The sequence below is a fragment of the Bos grunniens genome, chromosome 12 (genome assembly GCF_055505025.1).
Source record: "Bos grunniens cultivar Pamir isolate PY7600 chromosome 12, Bosgru_T2T1.0, whole genome shotgun sequence".
In the NCBI taxonomy this organism is placed as follows: Eukaryota; Metazoa; Chordata; class Mammalia; order Artiodactyla; family Bovidae; genus Bos; species Bos grunniens.
Genome location: NC_141176.1, coordinates 47,823,052 through 47,842,801, shown reverse-complemented (window position 1 = coordinate 47,842,801; position 19,750 = coordinate 47,823,052). Strand labels below are relative to the sequence as shown.

The 19,750-nt window shown below is 39.1% G+C and overlaps 1 protein-coding gene across 8 annotated transcripts in view; it reads right to left on the bottom strand.

Moving 5' to 3' along the window:
• The window catches only part of PIBF1 (progesterone immunomodulatory binding factor 1), a 232,890-nt gene that overhangs the window by 197,873 nt on the left and 15,267 nt on the right, over nucleotides 1-19,750 (bottom strand). For all 8 annotated transcript variants that reach the window (XR_015137616.1, XR_015137615.1, XR_015137617.1 and 5 more), the window contains exons 4-5: nucleotides 14,780-14,978; nucleotides 9,003-9,122 (exon numbers count right to left, since the gene is read on the bottom strand). Coding sequence is in view for 3 of the 8 variants with exons in the window: in XM_086328532.1 (XP_086184658.1) it covers nucleotides 9,003-9,122; nucleotides 14,780-14,978 (319 nt within the window). In the remaining 5 variants the exon portion in view is untranslated. The remainder of the gene's footprint in view (nucleotides 1-9,002; nucleotides 9,123-14,779; nucleotides 14,979-19,750) is intronic.

Here is a 19,750-nt window from a genome sequence, read left to right as displayed (position 1 = left end):
TCTTGACCTACATACAGGTTTCTTAGAAGATAGTTAAGGTGGTTTGGTATTCCCATCTCTTTAAGAATTTTCCACAATTTGTTATGATCTACACAGTTAAACAGTGGAAACAGTGGCTGACTTTATTTTGGGGGCTCCAAAATCACTGCAGATGGTGACTGCAGCCATGAAATTAAAAGATGCTTACTCCTTGGAAGGAAAGTTATGACCAATCTAGACAGTCTATTAAAAAGCAGAAACATTACTTTGCCAACAAAGGTTCATCTAGTCAAGGCTATGGTTTTTCCAGTAGTCATATATGGATGTGAGAGTTGGAATGTGAAGAAAGCTGAGCACCGAAGAATTGATGCTTTTGAACTGTGATGTTGGAGAAGACTCTTGAGAGTCCCTTGGACTGCAAGGAGATCCAACCAGTCCACCCTAAAGGAGATCAGTCCTGGGTGTTCTTTGGAAGGAATGATGCTAAAGCTGAAACTCCAGTACTTTGGCTACCTCATGCGAAGAGTTGACTCATTGGGAAAGACTCTGATGCTGGGAGGGATTGGGGGCAGGAGGAGAAGGGGACAACAGAGGATGAGATGGCCGGATGGTATCACTGACTCGATGGACGTGAGTCTGAGTGAACTCCGGGAGTTGGTGATGGACAGGGAGGCCTGGCGTGCTGCAACTCATGGGGTCGCAAAGAGTCGGACACGACTGAGCGACTAAACTGAACTGAATGAATTTGTCAGATACTCTAAAATAACTATAACTGATGAGTATCATCATAGCATGTATCTAACAAGGGAATTTTAAATTCACTTTTGGGCAGGATAAAAAAGAAACTTCAGAAAACAAACAGTTAAATTAATCCCTGAAATGAAAAAAAACCTGAATCACAAGTATGTATCATTAATGAAATACTTCATTTTCATTCAAATAAAGACAGGATTATTCAGGTATAAATACTTAAGATGAGCCTCAAGGTAATCTTGCAGAAGTTTTCTCAACAAATGTAACTATGTTTCCGAAACAAGGAAGTTCTTTGAACAAAACACTTTGGTTTCCTAGTTACCAAAGCTCTCATAAGAGAAAAATATTTCATCATTTCCCTTTGGAACTTTGGGCTTCCCTGGTGGTTCAGTGGTAAAGAATCTGGCTGCCAATGCAGGAGATGTGGGTTCGAATCCCTGGTCTGGGAAGATCCCCTGGAGAAGGAAATGGCAACCCACTCCAGGATTCTTGCCTGGGAAATCCCATGGACAGAGGAGCCTGGAAGGCTATGGTCCATGGGATAGCTAGAGATTCAGACATAAGTTTGGGACTAAACAACAACCTGAAACTTCATGTCACTGCACGCAGACTCATTAATGCCTTATTGGTATTAGCACTTATTTCTTTTGAAATGAAAGAAGCATGCTGAAAATAACTCTACAATAGCATAACAGCTGCAAATAGCTTAACTACATGCACTGGACCAGAATTCTGACCTGTTACAAAGAGATTTCATAAATAGAAAATAAAAGTACAGCACTTATGAAAACACTAAGTACTATACGCAAGTTCACATACGTAACAGCTCAAAATATGCTATAATTAGACTATGTTACTGACACTTAAAGACTCTAAACTTGAAGTAAAACATGAGCCTTATTTTCCAGTGTTAGTATCTACAATAGATATTATTTCCAAATAACTAAAGATGTAGAAAAAATTAATGAAAGAAAATTCAAGAAATCTACTAAAATTGGTGACTTCTTTTTTAAAGGTCAAAAAATCACCTTCTATTACGTTTCTAAATTAGTTTTTCACCTCATTATCTGCCATGAGGTAGCAGAATATATGAATAAAAGCATAACTAACTGTGTACTTGTGGGGCTTTAACATCTCTGAATGTATCTGTTAGGTATAACTATGATATCAGGGTTAATAACTGAGACATCTTTGATCTGGCATATTATGCCAGAAAAGTTTGCTTCTTAAAATTCTACCTCCCAGTTATAGACCAACTGAATTTTATTAGGAAGACATAGTATTTGATTGGTTTAAGGAAATAGATACGAAATAAGAAATATAAAGGAAAATAAGGTAACACAGTAAAGCTTTGGCAATGACAGTATTTTCTGAGTAGCCCAAAACTGATTACAGAAATCAATGGATATATGCTGCCACCATGTGGTAAAGAAAATTAAGATCATTTTGGAAAAGACAAACTTAATCCCACAGTCTTAGTAGAGTGGAAAGTTTGTTTCCCTAACTCCCAGTTACAAAACTCAGAGACATAACTAACAAATATCTTAGTTTCTCTTAGTATCCATGGGACTGTCATGATCCTGTCATTTTTGAGGCATTTATGTTTGTCAACTGTTGCTTCCTCTTTTAAGTTTCTATTAATTTACTACTTGTTTTATGTTCTATTTTTTAAAGGTCAAAAAGTCACATTCTACTACATTTCTAAATCAGTTTTTTATCTCTTATCTGTGGGTTTTTCCACCAGTCATGTATGGATGTGAGAGTTTCTTTATAGAAAGCTGAGTGCCGAAGAACTGATGCTTTTGAACTGCAGTGTTGAAGAAGCCTCTTGAGAGTCCCTTGGACTGCAAGAAGATCCAACCAGTGAATCTTAGAGGAGATCAGTCCTGAATATTCACAGGAAAGACTGATGCTGAAACTGAAACTCCAACACTTTGGCCACCTGATGTGAAGAACTGACTCATTTGAAAAGACCCTGATGCTGGGAAAGACTGAAGGCAGGAAGAGAAAAGAACAACAGAAGATGAGATGGTTGGATGGCATCACCAACTCAATGGACATGAGCTTGAGTAAGCTCTGGGAGTTGGTGATGGACAGGGAGCCTGGCAGGCTGCAGTCCATGGGGTCACAAAGAGTCGGACATGACAGAGTGACTGAACTGAACTGTTCTATGAAATAATACCACCCTCGTGTATTTGTCCTGAGTTTCTCCTCTTGCAAGTCAATCCTCACCTTATGTGATTTCATGATTTTGTGATTTCTATGAACTTCAGTTACATTTTCCCCAGCTTTGGGGTTCATTTGACCCATCTTAATCTGTGTATGTCCTCAGATAGTCAACTCGGTTGCCCAAATACCAGATTTTAGTTTCTAAACTCTGAACTTTATAGCTATATAAGGAATTCAACAATTATTAATAAATAAGATGTGCAAACAACCAAAGTCACAATGTCCAAAACTGTACATTTTGTTCAAGGTCTAGTGATGCATTTTATTTTACTTTTAATATTTCCCCTAATAATGCCTATGAGAAACCTAGATAGCATATTAAAAAGCAAAGATCACTTTGTCAAGAAAAGTCTGTATAGTCAAAGCTATGGTTTTTCCAGTAGTCATGTACAGATGTGAAAGTTGGACCATTAAGAAGGCTAAGTGCTGAAGAATTGATGCTTTCGAATTGTGGTACTTGAGAGTCCTTTGGACTGCAAGGAAATCAAACTAGTCAATCCTAAAGGAGATCAACCCTGAATATTCATTGGAAGGACTGATACTGAAGCTGAAGCTCTAGTACTTCGACCACCTGATGCAAAGAACTGTCTCACTGGAAAAGACCTGATGCTGGGAAAGACTGCAAGAGGAGAACAGGGCGGCAGATGATAAGATGGTTAGACAGCATCACAGACTCAATGGACGTGAATGTGAGCAAACTCCGGGAGACAGTAAAGGACAGGGAAGCCTGATGTGCTGCAGTCCATGGGGTCACAAAGAGCTGGACACTACTTAGCAACAGGACAACAACAAATAATGCCTCATGAGTCATCACCCCTGTCAGTACAAAGTTAAAAATGTTGAAAGAAAGACTAACAAAGCCAAGGTTCTTTTTAGAGAAAACAGCGGGTTTCAAAGCCAAATATTTCACATGCACAGAATGTATTTTCTTTTTCTTCACTTGTGTTTCAGACAAAATTGTAAGGTGGTTCCATTTCTGGTGATGAATCTGTAAGTTCCATCTGACCAACCCTACTAGCAGTACAATCTCAAATTCTGACAAAATATACAACAACTACCTGAATGCATAAGAAAGTGACCCAAATCAGGCAGATTCTGGAGGGATATAATCTACCAGAGGAAGAATGGAACAGCACTGGGTGAATTTCCTGGTGTCTCCTTTAAAAAAAAAGCCTTTTAGCTGGAAGGCAGAGCTACCACGTGCCAAGTAAGATGACAAATGTGTAAGAGAAAATCCTTCATCTTTCTAGCTTGAAGAACCAGAAAACAGAGTATGGGTAACTCAGATGCTCTAAAGTGAGGAGGGAATTCTAGAGACAGAGAAGGGGAACTCCATTCTGTGGATTATCATGTCGTGTCGTGAAGTTGCTCAGTCGTGTCCAACTCTTTATGACCCCATGGACTGCAGCCTACCAGGCTCCTCCCTCCATGGGATTCTCCAGGCAAGACTACTGGAGTGGGTTGCCATTTCCTTCTCCAGGGAATCTTCCCAATCCAGGGATTGAACCCAGGTCTCCTGCATTCCAGGCAGACGCTTTAACCTCTGAGCCACCAGGGAAGCCTCTGCCAAATATCTGGCTGACCTCTGAACAACATACAGGTAGGACAGACCCAAGCAGTCCTACTTAGGCCAAAAAAAAAAAAAAAAACTCAACTGAAATTTCACATGCTGCCCAAGAGACAGAGTATACAGCTTGAGTATAAATTAGTTAAATTTCTGCTACAACAAAAACATCAGTAACTGTCAAAATGCAGTCTATCCAACATAGCAGTTGTACTGTTAAGATCTACATTTACTCTATGATTTAAATAAACAATTTAAAAAGTTACTTGACCTTTGAAGAAACAGGAAAACGTGACCCATTCTTAATAGAAAAGACAATCAACAAAACCAACTCTGAGGTGACCCAGATTTTGGAATTGGCAGAGAAAGATTTTCAAGTAGAGGTTTTAACTATTCTCAGTGGTATAAAGGAAAATATGCTCATAATGAAAAAACAAATACCAGAGCAATAAAAACAATAATAAACAACACATAGAAATCTAGAAGTAAAAAATATCACTCTTAAATTTTACCTAAGAAAAAACAAAAACGTATGTCCATACAAAGCCAATGTTCAAAAGTCTGGAGCAGCTTCACTTATAATGTGTTCAAAGTGGAAATAACTCAAATACCCATCAAGGAAGAATGAATACATCCATACAATTAAATATTCCCCAACAATATAAAGGAACTATTGATACATAAAAAAAAAAATCTGGCAATTTCTCATAAAATAAATATTACTGGTGGATGGACAGATTAAGGTAAGTATAAATTATCAGGCAGAAATTAGGTGTTCCCTGTAAAATTTTTTCTAGTTATCTATAGCTTGAAAACTTTCATAATAAAACAGAAAAAATTACACTCTCTAGGGCTGCTTGGAGAAGGCAATGGCAATCCACTCCAGTACTCTTGCCTGGAGAATCCCAGGGACGGGGGAGCCTGGTGGGCTGCCATCTATGGGGTCGCACAGTCGGACACGACTGAAGTGACGCAGCAGCAGCAGCAGCAGCAGGGCTGCTAATTATTTTTGAATGTGCTAATTTGGGGATCATAAGCTATGAGATGTATAAAAGAAAACACCTATTATTATAGGTTATAATATTTACTTATCTTCTGAGATGGTCCTCCAATTTGCCTTACTGGTAACAGTATTTTACCCCTGAAAAACTTTGCTGTCTGTAAATTTGATAGTTTACTTTGTGCTTCCTTTCTAATATAATGTTTACTGTTTGTTTCCCTGCACTCCTTTTAAAATATAATTTTCACAAAGCCAGAGATCTTTGTTTTATTCACTGAGGTACCCCACATACCTATAACAATGCTTGGCACGTAACAGGTGTACAGTGAATATTTATTGACTGAATTTTATTCTCATAATAATGACCATGTAAGTGAGGGAGGTGTTACATATTCTCATCCGTATTTTTATCATGGGAACTGAAGGGGTAGAGAAGACTAAGTTCTTTAACCAAGATCATCACACCATCATCAAACTGCAGAGATGAAACTTAAACTAGTATCTCTGAATTCCCCAAATATCAAAGCAGTAAATAATTTAACAAACCACCTCAAAAAATAAACCTCCACAAAATAGTGCCAAAAAAATTTCTTTTAACATTAAATGTTAACACTGATTCACATACCCTTATAAAAAAGAAGGACCTTGCTGGTTTGACTTTTCATTTAAAAATATTCAGTCTAAAAATATTCAGGACCATCAATATTCCTCGGTGGTCCACTGGTTAAGGCTCTGCACTTCCACTGCAGGGGGCACAGGTTCGATTCTTGGTCAGGAAACAAAATCCCACTAAGATCCCACATGGCATAGCCAAAAAGTAAAAATAAAAAATATAAACAAAATAAAAGTATTCACTCTATGTTTTCTTTGTGTTGGGTAAGTTGATCTGTACTAGGCCCTTGACAGAGCAGAAAATCTAACTTTAAGTGTGGTTTCAATACAAAAGTAATTCTATTATGTTTAAACCATATTCTCTGAGTTTCTAGGATCTTTTATTATAGATATAAGGCATTATTTAACAGTTTTTTCCTGAATGTGATTCAATTTTCCCTTTATAGTATGAAATTCAGGAAGAGTTTTAAGACATAGGATTATATTTTTAGCTGAAAGGTGGTAAAACTTTAAGAAGCAAACTTGTAGATAGAAAAGTTCTGTGACGGTTAATTTTTTATGTCAATTTGGTTAGACCATGGTACCTAAATACTTTGTCAAACGTTATACTAGATGTTTCTGTGAAGGCATTTTTTAAGCTGAGATTAACATTTAAACCAGTAGACTTTGAGAACGGCAGTTTACCTCCCATATGGGCCTCATCCAATCAGTTAAGGCCTTCGTAAAACTGAGACTGAATAAGAAGGAATTTTGTCAGCAGATAGTCTTTGGACTCAAACTGCAACCTTCTCTTGAATTTCCAGGCTGCCAGCTTAGGCTGTTATGATTTTGGACTCGCCAAGCCTCTACAGGGGCTTCCCAGGTAGGTGGCGCTAGTGGTAAAGAACCCACCTGCCAATGCAGGAGATGTAAAAGACGTAGGTTCAATCCCAGGGTCTAGAAGATCCCCTGGAGGAGGGCGTGGCAACCAACTCCAGTATCCTTGCCTGGAGAATCCCATGGACAGAGGAGCCTGGTGGGCTGCAGTCCATAGGGGTGCAAAGAGTCAGACACGACTGAAGCGATTTAGCATACATACACATAAGCTTGCACATAGTTTGCTACAACTATGTGAGTAAATTTCTTAAAATATATCTCTATCCATAAATATTTATATATCCTGTTGGTTTTGTTTTTTCTGGAGAAGCCAAACATGTTCAAAAATAAAACTGCTTCTGTGTTTAAGAATTATGCCTGGAGAATCCCAGGGATGGAGGAGCCTGGTGGGCTGCCGTCTATGGGGTCGCACAGAGTCGGACACGACTGAAGCAACTTAGCAGCAGCAGCAGCAGCAGTGCACTAAAAACACTCAGGGACCCTATGAATGAAACCAGTGTTAATTATCTATGCTTTCATGTGAATAAAACACTAAAGGTGTGAGTAAGGTTGAAACAAACTAAAATCTGGGATATACTGCCATTACTGACCCTTGAGAGTAGAGAGACTTGCTTTACCACACAGAAAAAATATGACAATTTTAGAGATTCAAGACTTTTTGTGGGGGGAGGGGGTCAAAGAATCCTTTGTTAAGGAGAAATCACTTGTAGAATCCCCAAATGTCAAAAGTGATTTTAAAAAGAGGTGGTTTGATAGAAACGAGGATAGAAAGCTCTTCCAGACTCCCTCTAAAATACAAGAAGTCCTTGATGGATGCTGAGGTGCCATGAGGTACGGCAGAACCAAGTCTGAAAACTCATCTGCCTTGTCTCTGACAAACCCTGTGCCACCGCCACCACGACCCTGGCCATTTAACAGACACAACAGAAAGTAGATGACTTGCCCAAGGCTGCAAAATTAGTTAGAAGACAAACGGAGGCCTTCGAACTTTGTCCTTTATTATTGTGACTCTGGATGCAAATTTTTTAAAATTAAGAGCTATCTCTGTAGATGTGCACAACAATGTGGCAGGTTAACAGCAGAAAAAAACAACCACAGTGGACCCGTGTAGGCCCTCTGGCATGGCTCCTGATGACTTCAGTGCTCCTACCAGAAGAGGGAAGCTGAGCCTTCATTTGCCTGCAATAGTGGCTCTATACCAACAACAGAAGTAGATTCCATCCAGCACTAATAGTGCTGCAAATCAGAGCATCAAAATATAAATTAAATTACAATAATTTATTTCTGGAAAGTAGACCTTTGGTAAAAGTTGCCCTTGAAGTAGAACACAAAATAGCTATTTATATGCAACTTTACTAAAAATCACATTTTTACTTTGAAACAGAAGTGTGGGCACTTCAATGAAATGAACAGAAAAATAAGATTATCTTCTCCATTTGACAGAGCAGGAAACACTGAACAACTTGCTCAAGGTCACACAAAAAATGAGTGTCAAGATCTCATCTAAGGTGTAACTCCGCCTTACTAGAATTTGAACTCTGGAAGGGCAGACACTTGTCTTCACCGCTGTCATGGCACCACATGGCATGGCACCGGGCCTCACAGGGATGGATGCTAGTATCAGAGCACGTGCTCTGAACAGGTATTAGGGGAAGTAACTGTATTTGATGAAGAGACTAAATGACTAATAAATGGACCAGGCTCCCTTTCATATCACCCACAGGGTGGATCTGTAATGAAGAACTGAGAATGAAATGAATTACAAGAACAAAACACTCAGCTGAGGATTACAGGTCAGTATCATGGAGGTACCCTATCAATCTTTAAGATGGCTATTTGCAGTCTCATCTCCTTCCCACTACTTATGAAGAATCATAGCAGTCAGCATGCTCAAGTCCCATTTTTCTATCCCTGACTTTTATACTCCTTATCACAAATCTTAAGCGCTCCTTGGAGTCTCTTACCACCAGGGATCAAAATTAGACAAACCTCAGTCAGTTGTTTCAGTTGACCTTTGTTTGCACTTAATTCTTCTGCCAGGTCATTCTTTTTCACTTGTAGTTCAGAGATTTCCTTTCTCAATGGATTCACTAGTTCATAGAACCGAATCTTAAAAAAAAAAAAAAAAAAATCAATAAGCAGTCATGCAATGCAAATTACAATTAAAATTTGCTAATTAATAGCACTCTCAATTATCAGTAGTATAAATAAAAGTATTAAGGTAATAAAGGAAAGTGTTAAGGGGTTTCAGATTATATGCCTATACATTAAATTTTTTGTTCAAACTAAAACAAGATGGTCTTTAATTGACCCTGACTATAATACTTTGAGTTCAATTTAGTCCCTTCAAGGCCCAGATTATCTATAAGTCCCCGGCCCTGACACAGTCTCTCTTTCCTCTCTTCTATCAATACTCCACTTCCTCCTTACTTCTCACCTCCTACTACAGCTCATTCTACACTATCAGCTTATTTCCTGAACATATCAAGTGTTCAAAAGTTTTGCTCTTGCTATTTCCTCTGATAGGAAAGCAAGCTCTTCCCCACATGCAAATGTATGGCTCATGCTTTCACTCCCTTCAGGTCTCTGATCAGATATGACCTTATCAGTAAAACCTTCCCTGACTCCCCTGATATATATATATTTTTTGGCCAGGCTACACTGCTTGAGGGATTTTAGTTCTTCAATCACGGATTGAACCCAGGCCTGTGGCAGTGAGAGCATGGAGTCCTAACACTAGACTGCAGGGAATTCCCTCGCCTAACCTGATTTAATACAGTACCTTCAGTGACAGCAGTTCCTACTTTTCACTCTGCTCTTTTCTCCATACCATTTATGACAAACATTCTACTTGGTTTAGTTTGCTGTGTGTGTTGCTCCACAGGAATGCGATCTCTGGGAGGACAGGAATATTTGTCTGGTCTGTGCACTGCTCTGTCCCCAGTGCCTAAATATATGTATATGCAAAGCCTTGGAGAAGGAAATGGCAACCCACTCTGGTATTCTTGCCTGGAGAACCCCATGGAGAGAGGAGCCCTGTGGGCTATAGTCCACGGGGTCGCAGAGTCAGAAATGACTTAGCAACTAAACCACTAGCACCTTCTTAGGCTCCGGGTGAAGCTCTACTTACTACCAATGCCGTGAAAGGGATAAATAATCAGGAGGTATCCTTCATGTCACTATTCCCATTCAGTTCAGATTTCTCTTTCCACTCTCAATTCTCTCAGGGGAATTTGGCTGCCCTAACTTAGTAAAGTGTTCCATCTGACAAGTTTCTACAAAACTAAGCTATCTGTAAATTAGGAGAGGGCAAGTAAGGACTAATTATTGTACAGTCATACAATCTGAAACTCCTTAATGTATTGCTGTATTGGAGGAGTACCACATTTGGTAAGAGGCCAGTACTAAAGCTAGTACTTAACACAAAGAATCTGTGTATAATTAACTAATTAGGACAATACTGTCTGAAAACAAAAGATAAGACAAAGAACAAACCAGAGAACAAAAACATATATGACTGCCACTAATGGAATACTTTCCAGCTAGGATGAGTCAAGAGCCTCAATGACAGCACTTGAGATTCTCACTGGTTTTGGACAGTACTGGACGCAGAAAAATTTATGCTTGAGCTGCTGCTGCTAAGTCACTTCAGTCGTGTCCGACTCTGTGCTACCCCACAGACAGCAGCCCACCAGGCTCTGCCGTCCCTGGGATTTTCCAGGCAAGAGTACTGGAGTGGGTTGCCATTGCCTAGTTAAATAAAAAGCTAGACAAACAAAACAGTACTCCATTTTATAGGAAATTATTAATCTGGAAACCTAATCCAAATGAGAATCAAGAGAGGCAATCACCACTCCAGCAAAAATAATAGATAGTATTTACTATGTGTTTACTAAGTTCTAAGCACTATTAAGCTTTCTACGTACATATTCACACTTAATCTTCACAATTACCTCAACAGAAAAGTGTTGTTAATTTATTATTTTTTTTACGTGAAGTAGTTGATTTACAATGTTCTGTTAGTTTCAGGTGTACAGCAAGATGATTCAGTTACACATAAATACATATATATATATACTCTTTCTGATTCTTTTTCATTTTATATTATTATAAGATATTGAATAAAGATACTGTTATTATTATTTAGCCTTTTACAGATGAAAACTTTCAAGCCTCTTAGGGTGAAATGACTTCTGTGTATCACAAACTTGCAGTGTGGTGGGATGTGTGCTCTTGGGACCCGCACGCCACTGCTGCCACTCTGAGACACTTTCAGTAAATCCACGGGATCAAAACTATTTGCCTAGTTCAGTTCAGTCATTCAGTCATGTCCGACTCTTTGCGACCCCATGAATCGCAGCACGCCAGGCCTCCCTGTCCATCACCAACTCCCGGAGTCCACCCAGACCCTTGTCCATTGAGTCAGTGATGCCATCCAACCATCTTATCCTCTGTTATCCACTTCTCCTCCTGCCCTAAATCTTTCCCAGCATCAGGGTCTTTTCAAATGAGTCAGCTCTTCGCATCAGGTGGCCAAAGTATTGGAGTTTCAGCTTCAACATCAATCCTTCCAATGAACACTCAGGACTGATCTCATTTAGGATGTACTGGTTGGATCTCCTTGCAGTACAAGGCACTCTCAACAGTCTTCTCCAAAACCACAGTTCAAAAGCATCAATTCTTTGGTGTTCAGCTTTCATATTTATAGTCCAACTCTCACATCCATACATGACCACCACTGGAAAAACCATAGCCTTGACTAGACGGACCCGTGTTGACAAAGTAATGTCTCTGCTTTTTAATATGCTGTCTAGGTTGGTCATAACTTTCCTTCCAAGGAGTAAGCGTCTTTTTAATTTCATGGCTGCAATCACCATCTGCAGTGATTTTGGAGCCCAGAAAGATAAAGTCTGACACTGTTTCCCCATCTATTTGCCATGAAGTGATGGGACCAGATGCCATGATCTTAGTTTTCTGAATGTTGAGCTTTAAGCCAACTTTTTCACTCTCCTCTTTCGTTTTCATCAAGAAGATCTTTAGTTCTTCTTCACTTTCTGCCATAAGGGTGGGTGTCATCTGCATATCTGAGGTTATTGATTTTTCTCCCAGCAATCTTGATTCCAGCTTGTGTTTCTTCCAGTCCAGCATTTCTCATGACGTACTTTGCATATAAGTTAAATAATCAGGGTGACAATATACAGCCTTGACAGACTCCTTTTCCTATTTGGAACCAGTCTGTTGTTCCATGTCCAGTTCTAACTGTTGCTTCCTGACCTGCATAAAAATTTCTCAAGAGGCAGATCAGGTGGTCTGGTATTCCCATCTCTTTCAGAATTTTCCACAGTTTATTGTGATCCACACAGTCAAAGGCTTTGGAATAGTCAAGAAAGCAGAAATAGATGTTTTTTCTGGAACTCTCTTGCTTTTTCGATGATCCAGCGGATGTTGGCAATTTGATCTCTGGTTCCTCTGACTTTTCTAAAACCAGCTTGAACATCAGGAAGTTCACAGTTCACATATTGCTAAAGCCTGGCTTGGAGAATTTTAGGCATCACTTTACTAGTGCGTGAGATGACTGCAATTGTGTGGTAGTTTGAGCATTCTTTGGCATTGCCTTTCTTTGGGATTGGAATGAAAACTGACATTTTCCAGTCCTGTGGCCACTGCTGAGTTTTACAAATTTGCTGGCATATTGAGTGCAGCACTTTCAGAGCATCATCTTTCAGGATCTGAAATAGCTCAACCGGAATTCCATCACCTCCACTAGCTGTGTTTGCAGTGATGCTTTCTAAGGCCCACTTGACTTCACATTCCAGGATGTCTGGCTCTAGGTGAGTGATCATACCATCATGATTATCTGGGTCGTGAAGATCTTTTTTGTACAGTTCTTCTGTATATTCTTGCCACCTCTTCTTAATATCTTCTGTTTCTGTTAGGTCCGTACCATTTTTGTCCTTTTTTGAGCCCATCTTTGCATGAAATGTTCCCTTGGTATCTGTAAATTTCTTGAAAAGATCTCTAGTCTTTCCCATTCTATTGTTTTCCTCTATTTCTTTGCATTGATCGCTGAGGAAGGCTTTCTTATCTCTCCTTGCTATTCTCTGGAACTCTGCATTCAAATGGGTATATCTTTCCTTTTCTCCCTTTGCTTTTCGCTTCCCTTCTTTTCACAGCTATTTGTAACGCCTCCTCAGACAGCCAAATTGCTTTTTCACATTTCTTTTTCTTGGGGATGGTCTTGATCCCTGTCTCCTTCTCCTGTATAATGTCACAAAACTACGTCTACAGTTCATCAAGTACTCTTTCTATCAAATCTAGTCCCTTAAATCTATTTCTCACTTCCACTGTATAGTCATAGGGATTTGATTTAGGTCATACCTGAATGGTCTAGTGGTTTTGTCTACTTTCTTCAATTTCAGTCTGAATTTGGCAATAAGGAGTTCATGATCTGAGCCACAGTCAGCTCCTGGTCTTGTTTTTGTTGCCTGTACAGAGCTTTTCCATCTTTGGCTGCAAAGAATATAATCAATCTGATTTTGGTATCGACCATCTGGTAATGTCCACGTGCAGAGTCTTTTCTTGTGTTGTTGGAAGAAGGTGTTTGCTATGACCAGTGTGTTCTCTTGGCAGAATTCTATTAGCCTTTGCCCTGCTTCATTCTGTACTCCAAGGCCAAATTTGCCTGTTATTCCAGGTGTTTCTTGACTTCCTACTTTTGCATTCCAGTCCTCTATAATGAAAAGGACATCTTTTTTGGGTGTTAGTTCTAGAAAGTCTTGTAGGTGTTCATAGAACTGTTCAACTTCAGCTTCTTCTGCGTTACTGGTCAGGGCATAGACTTGGATTACTGTGATATTGAATGGTTTGCCTTGGAAACGAACTGAGATCATTCTGTCATTTTTGAGACTGCATCCAAGTACTGCATTTCAGACTCTTTCGTTGACTATGATGGCTACTCCATTTCTTGTAAGGGATTCCTGCCCATAGTAGTAGATATAATGGTCATCAGAGTTAAATTCACCCATTTCAGTCCATCTTAGTAAGACTAATATATTTTGCCTGCTGTATTTTTTTTTTGTTTAGTTTTGCCTGTTTTACTGTTATGCTTAAGTTAAGTGGCATCTGCCAGTGGCTATACGATGTGTGATGATAACATCGCTCTTAAGACAAATGAAGTTTGTGCTTATGTACTCTTATGTTTTAAAAATGTCTAAGTTTTAATTTCAATAATGATAAATATTAACAGATACAGTTCACATAAACAAAAGCTATTTGAGGTCCTCAATAATTTTTAGAGTGTAAATGATACTGATACTAAAAATATTTGAGACCACTGCCATAGATCAATCCTATGTACACAGCCGTGTAACCAACACCACAGTTTAGAACTGGACCTACACAGATCCATAATCATCTCCCTCAAGCTATTCCTTCATAATTACACCGCTCCCCTCTCCTCTGCTGTCCCTAACCCCTGGCAACCACTGTTATCTCTATAAACATTACAAACTGCCAGAGTTCATGATAAAACAATTCATTTCTATGGATCTTCCAGTCATTAACCCTATTTATTTGCTTGACTTCAGAGCTCAATGGTCAATACACTTTAAAATTTGGTCATCTGAACACCATTTCACTACCTTCAGATCTGAGCCATAAATTAATGTATCACTTGGGTACTTCAAAAGTTACGGCTACTACGGAAATGGCAAATTTTAGTCTGAAAACACACAGTTTTTTTGTTTTTAATGATACAAGACACTTACAGATACATATTCAGGAATAGAAAGCTGATCTTCAGGAAAACTTTTTAGCTTCATATATTGCTCTTCTGTCAACTCAAAGTCACGCAGGTTTCGACGAATATCTCCAGCTTTCTCTCTTAGTTGAAGATTTGTCTCTTCTAGTTGTTTCTGTCTCAGTAAAATAGTTTCCATTTCTTGTTTCATTAGTTCTTGATATTTTCTACAATACCAGAGAATGTATGGTAAGGTTAAAAAAAATCATGGAGACATAATTTCTCAAAGTTCCTATTTTACAATAACATCAAATTAAATGAGCAACTTAACAATATTTTTGGTTCCAGCTAAATGCTTACTTAGCCAGTTAAACACGAAATGACAAAGTTATACCAAGTGTGCAGCCAAAAAAATTATTAAATAGAAAATGTTAATAACTTTTAAAATTCAAATTATAAAATTATACATTTCCTCTGCTTAAGGTGTAAATCTGATATATCTGCTTTGGACTCTACTTACTGAAGTAATTTTCATTGTCTTTATCCAGGTAATTTAAGATGGTAACACTGAAACACCATAATGTCAGTACAGACAATGAGGTAATGAAAACAGTAATCGGCACCTTTCTCAAGGAGTATATGTAGTAGACAAGGTTAGTTGCCTACTGGAAAATTTTGAGCTGTAAGGGACCATATGAATCCCCCCTCCCCCCACGACTGTATCCCATCAACACACAAACACACTGTTATTTGTCCTATCTTAAAACAAATGAACAAAAAAGCCCCCACAATTTTTGACCCCATTTCACTGCCCATTTTGTTCTCAAAAGTTTTCTATATGCACTCTCTCCATCGCCTTTCCTCTTAAACAAAGGCTAATCAGGTTTTCACGCTTCCACCAAAATCTCCAGGTAACTGAAAAATCCAGATTGTTGATAACCAATTCTCATTTCTTTTTATCTCTGTCAATAGCACTTGAGATATCTGCCCTCTCCTTCCTTCATCTGCTTTCCCAGATACTATATTATTTTCCTCTTCATTTTTCTCCTGTTTTATTGGCGACACTTTCCCACTCTTTTTGTCTTGTTTATCTTAATGTAGGGATTACTTGGTGCTCTCCTCTTGTCTATGTTCACTCCCTTGGGGAATTCATCCAGTCTCGTGAATTAAATACTGTTTGTATCCTAATGGCTCCCAGATTTATCTCTTTAGATCAGACTTCTCATATATATCCGCTGCAGTCCATGGGGTCGCTAGGAGTCGGACACGACTCAGTGACTTCACTTTCACTTTTCACTTTTATGCACTGGAGAAAGAAATGGCAACCCATTCCAGTGTTCTTGCCTGGAGAATCCCAGGGATGGGGGAGCCTGGTGGGCTGCCATCTATTGGGTTGTACAGAGTTAGACACAACTAAGTGACTTAGCAATAGCAACATGTTCCAAATTAAACTCCTGCTCTTCACTCACAAATGTATTCCATTATGGTTTCATGATCTTAACTGACAGCAACTCCATCCTTTGATTTATTCAGGCCAAGGATTGGTACAATCCTTGATTCCTCTTTCTCTCCTAAACCCCACACTAAATCTATCAGGACATCCTACCGGCTTTACCTTTAAAGTATATTCAGAATCCAACCTCTTTTTACCACTATCAAGAGGATTACAACAATAGTCTCCTACATTTAGTCTCCCAACTTCATTTAATTTGATCAATGTCTAAAGAACTAGAATAGAAGCCCTATTACCCAATGCAGTGGTTTTCAAAGTGTTACCCACAAGCCAGCAGCAGCGTTCACATCATCTGGGAAGCTGGAAGAAATGCAAATTCTCAGGGCCCACCCCAAGCCAGAATCCCTGAGTGTGCCCAGCAGTCTTCTTCCGCAAGCTCTCCAGGTGGCTCTGATGCATGGTCAAGTTTGAGAACCACACTCATCTAATGTGATAGTGGCTGATAACTGGTCAGATAATTTTTTAGTATATCAGTTAAATAGTTAAATCTCATACACAGAAAAGATGCCTCCTTTTACATTTACCTCTAATTAAAATACAGAAATAAACATTCATCTGAAACATTTTTCCCCCAGGATCTAAGTTTTTTATCATGTGGAGATGTGCCTTGTTTTTCTGTAAATCATTTCTCATGATTTCCAAGTTCAATTTCTTTACAATGGCAGGAGACCTTTTAAAAAGACACCTGAGAAGAAATCTGAGCATATTTTTTATAGATTTGATTTCTGCCCCAATCTCTAAACATCTCTTGCTTACACTTATTTGACGATCTTTTAGTCGCTCACTTTTATTGAATCGTTCCAAAGAATTCATTATAATTTGCAAAGAAATGTGTATGCCTTTGTATTCATTTTAAAATATAATTTTAATTAAGTTATAGAAGTATACTAAGCACAATTGGCATAGGTATGTATTTTTCAGAAAAATACAAGTAACTTTGGATAAGCGCACAACTGAGCTGGAGAAAGTAGGCAGGCAAACAGAAGGTACTTCAGCCCAAAAGAATCCAAAGGGCCACAGAATATATCAATACTTTCTACAAAGCAAATGAAGAAAGGTTAAGACAGCTGGTTCAGTACAGTTCAGTCACTCAGTGGTGTCCAACTCTTTGTGATCCCATGGACTGCAGCATGCCAGGCTTCCCTATCCATCACCAACTCCCGGAACTTGCTCAAACTATTGTCCATCGAGTCGGTAATGCCATCCAACCATCTCATCCTGTCATCCTCTTCTCCTGCCTTCAACTGGTCCTTTCCAATGAGTCACTTCTCTGCATCAGGTGGCCAAAGTATTGCAGTTTCAGTTTCAGCATTAGTCCTTCTACTGAATATTCAGGACTGATTTCCTTTAGGATGGACTGGTTGAATCTCCTTACGGTCCAAGGGACTCTCAAGAGTCTTCTCCAACATCACAGTTCAAAAGCATCAATTCTTTGGCACTCAGCTTTCTTTATAGTCCAACTCTCACATCCATACATGACTAGCGGTAAAACCATAGCTTTGGCTAGAAGGACCTTTGTCAGCAAAGTAATGTCTCTGCTTTTTAATATGCTGTCTAGGGAGGTCACAGTTTTTCTTCCAAGGAGCAAGCATCTTTTAATTTCATGGTTGCAGTCACTGTCCACAGTGATTTTGGAGCCCAAGAAAATAGAGTCTCTCACTGTTTCCATTGTTTCCCCATCTGCCAATGAAATGATGGGACCAGATGCCATGATCTTACTGTTCTGAATCTTGAGTATTAAGCCAGCTTTTTCACTTTCTTCTTTCAGTTTCTTCAAGAGGATCTTCAGTTCCTCTTTCTGCCGAAGGGTAATGTCATCTGTGTATTTGAGGTTATTAACATATCTCCCAGCAATCTTGATTCCTGCTCGTGCTTCACCCAGCCCAGCATTTTTCATGACGTATTCTGCATATAAGTTAAATAAGCAGGGTGACAATATACAGCCTTGACGTACTCCTTTCCCTATTTGGAAACAGTCCGTTGTTTCATGTCCAGTTCTAACTGTTGCTTCCTGACCTGCTTACAGATTTCTCAAGAGGCAGGTCAGGTGGTCTGGTATTCCCATCTCTTTCAGAATCTTCCAGTTTGTTGTGATCCACACAGTCAAAGGCTTTGGCATAGTCAAAAAAGCAGAAGTAGATGTTTTTTCTGGAACTCTCTTGCTTTTTCAATGATCCAGTGGATGTTGGCAATTTGATCTCTGGTTCCTCTGCCTTTTCTAAAACCAGCTTGAACATCTGGAAGTTCACGGTTCACATACTGCTGAAGCCTGGCTTGGAGAATTTTGAGCATTACTTTGCTAGCATGTGAGATGAGTGCAATTGTGTGGTAGTTTGAACATTCTTTGGCATTGCCCCTCTTTGCGACTGGAATGAAAACTGACCTTTTCCAGTCTTGTGGCCACTGCTGTGTTTCCTAAATTTGCTGGCATATTTAGTGTAGCATTTCAATAGCATCATCTTTTAGGATTTGAAATAGTTCACTTGGAATTCCATCACCTCCACTAGCTTTGTTTGTAGTGATACTTCCTAAGGCCCATTTGACTTTGTATTCCAGGATGTCTGGCTCTAGGTGAGTGATTACACCATCGTGGTTATCTGTGTCATGAAGATATTTTTGTATAGTTCTATTTATTCTTGACACCTCTTCTTAATATCATCTGCTTCTGTTAGGTCCATAACATTTCTGTCCTTTATTGAGCTCATCTTTGCATGAAGTGTTCCCTTGGTATCTCTAATTTTCTTGAAGAGACCTCTAGTCTTTCCTATTCTGTTGTTTTCCTCTATTTCTTTACATCGATCACTGAGGAACACTTTTTTCTCTCTCCTTGCTGTTCTTTGAAACTCTCCATTCAAATGGGTATGTATATCTTTCCTTTTCCCCTCTGCCTTCAATTTCCCTTCTAGAGTCCAAAATGTAGTACTTGAGTACAATCTCAAAAATGACAGAATGATCTCGTTTGTTTTCAAGGCAAACCATTCAATATCACAGTAATCCAAGTCTATGCTCCAACCAGTAATGCCAAAGAAGCTGAATGGTTCTTTGAACACCTACAAGACTTTCTAGAACTAACACCCAAAAAAGATGTCCTTTTCATTATAGGGGACTGGAATGCAAAAGTAGGAAGTCAAGAGATACCTGGAGTTAACAGGCAAGTTTGGCCTTGGAGTACAAAATGAAGCAGGGCAAAGGCTAACAGAGTTTTGCCAAGAGAATGCACTGGTCATAGCAAACACCCTCTTCCAACAACACAAGAGAAGACTCTACACATGGACATCACCAGATGGTCAACACCAAAATCAGACTGATTATATTCTTTGCAGCCAAAGATGGAGAAGCTCTATACAGTCAGCAAAAACAAGACCAGGAGCTGACTGTGGCTCAGATCATGAACTCCTTATTGCCAAATTCAGACTGAAATTGAAGAAAGTGGGGAAAACCACTAGACCATTCAGGTATGATCTAAATCAAATCCCTTATGATTAT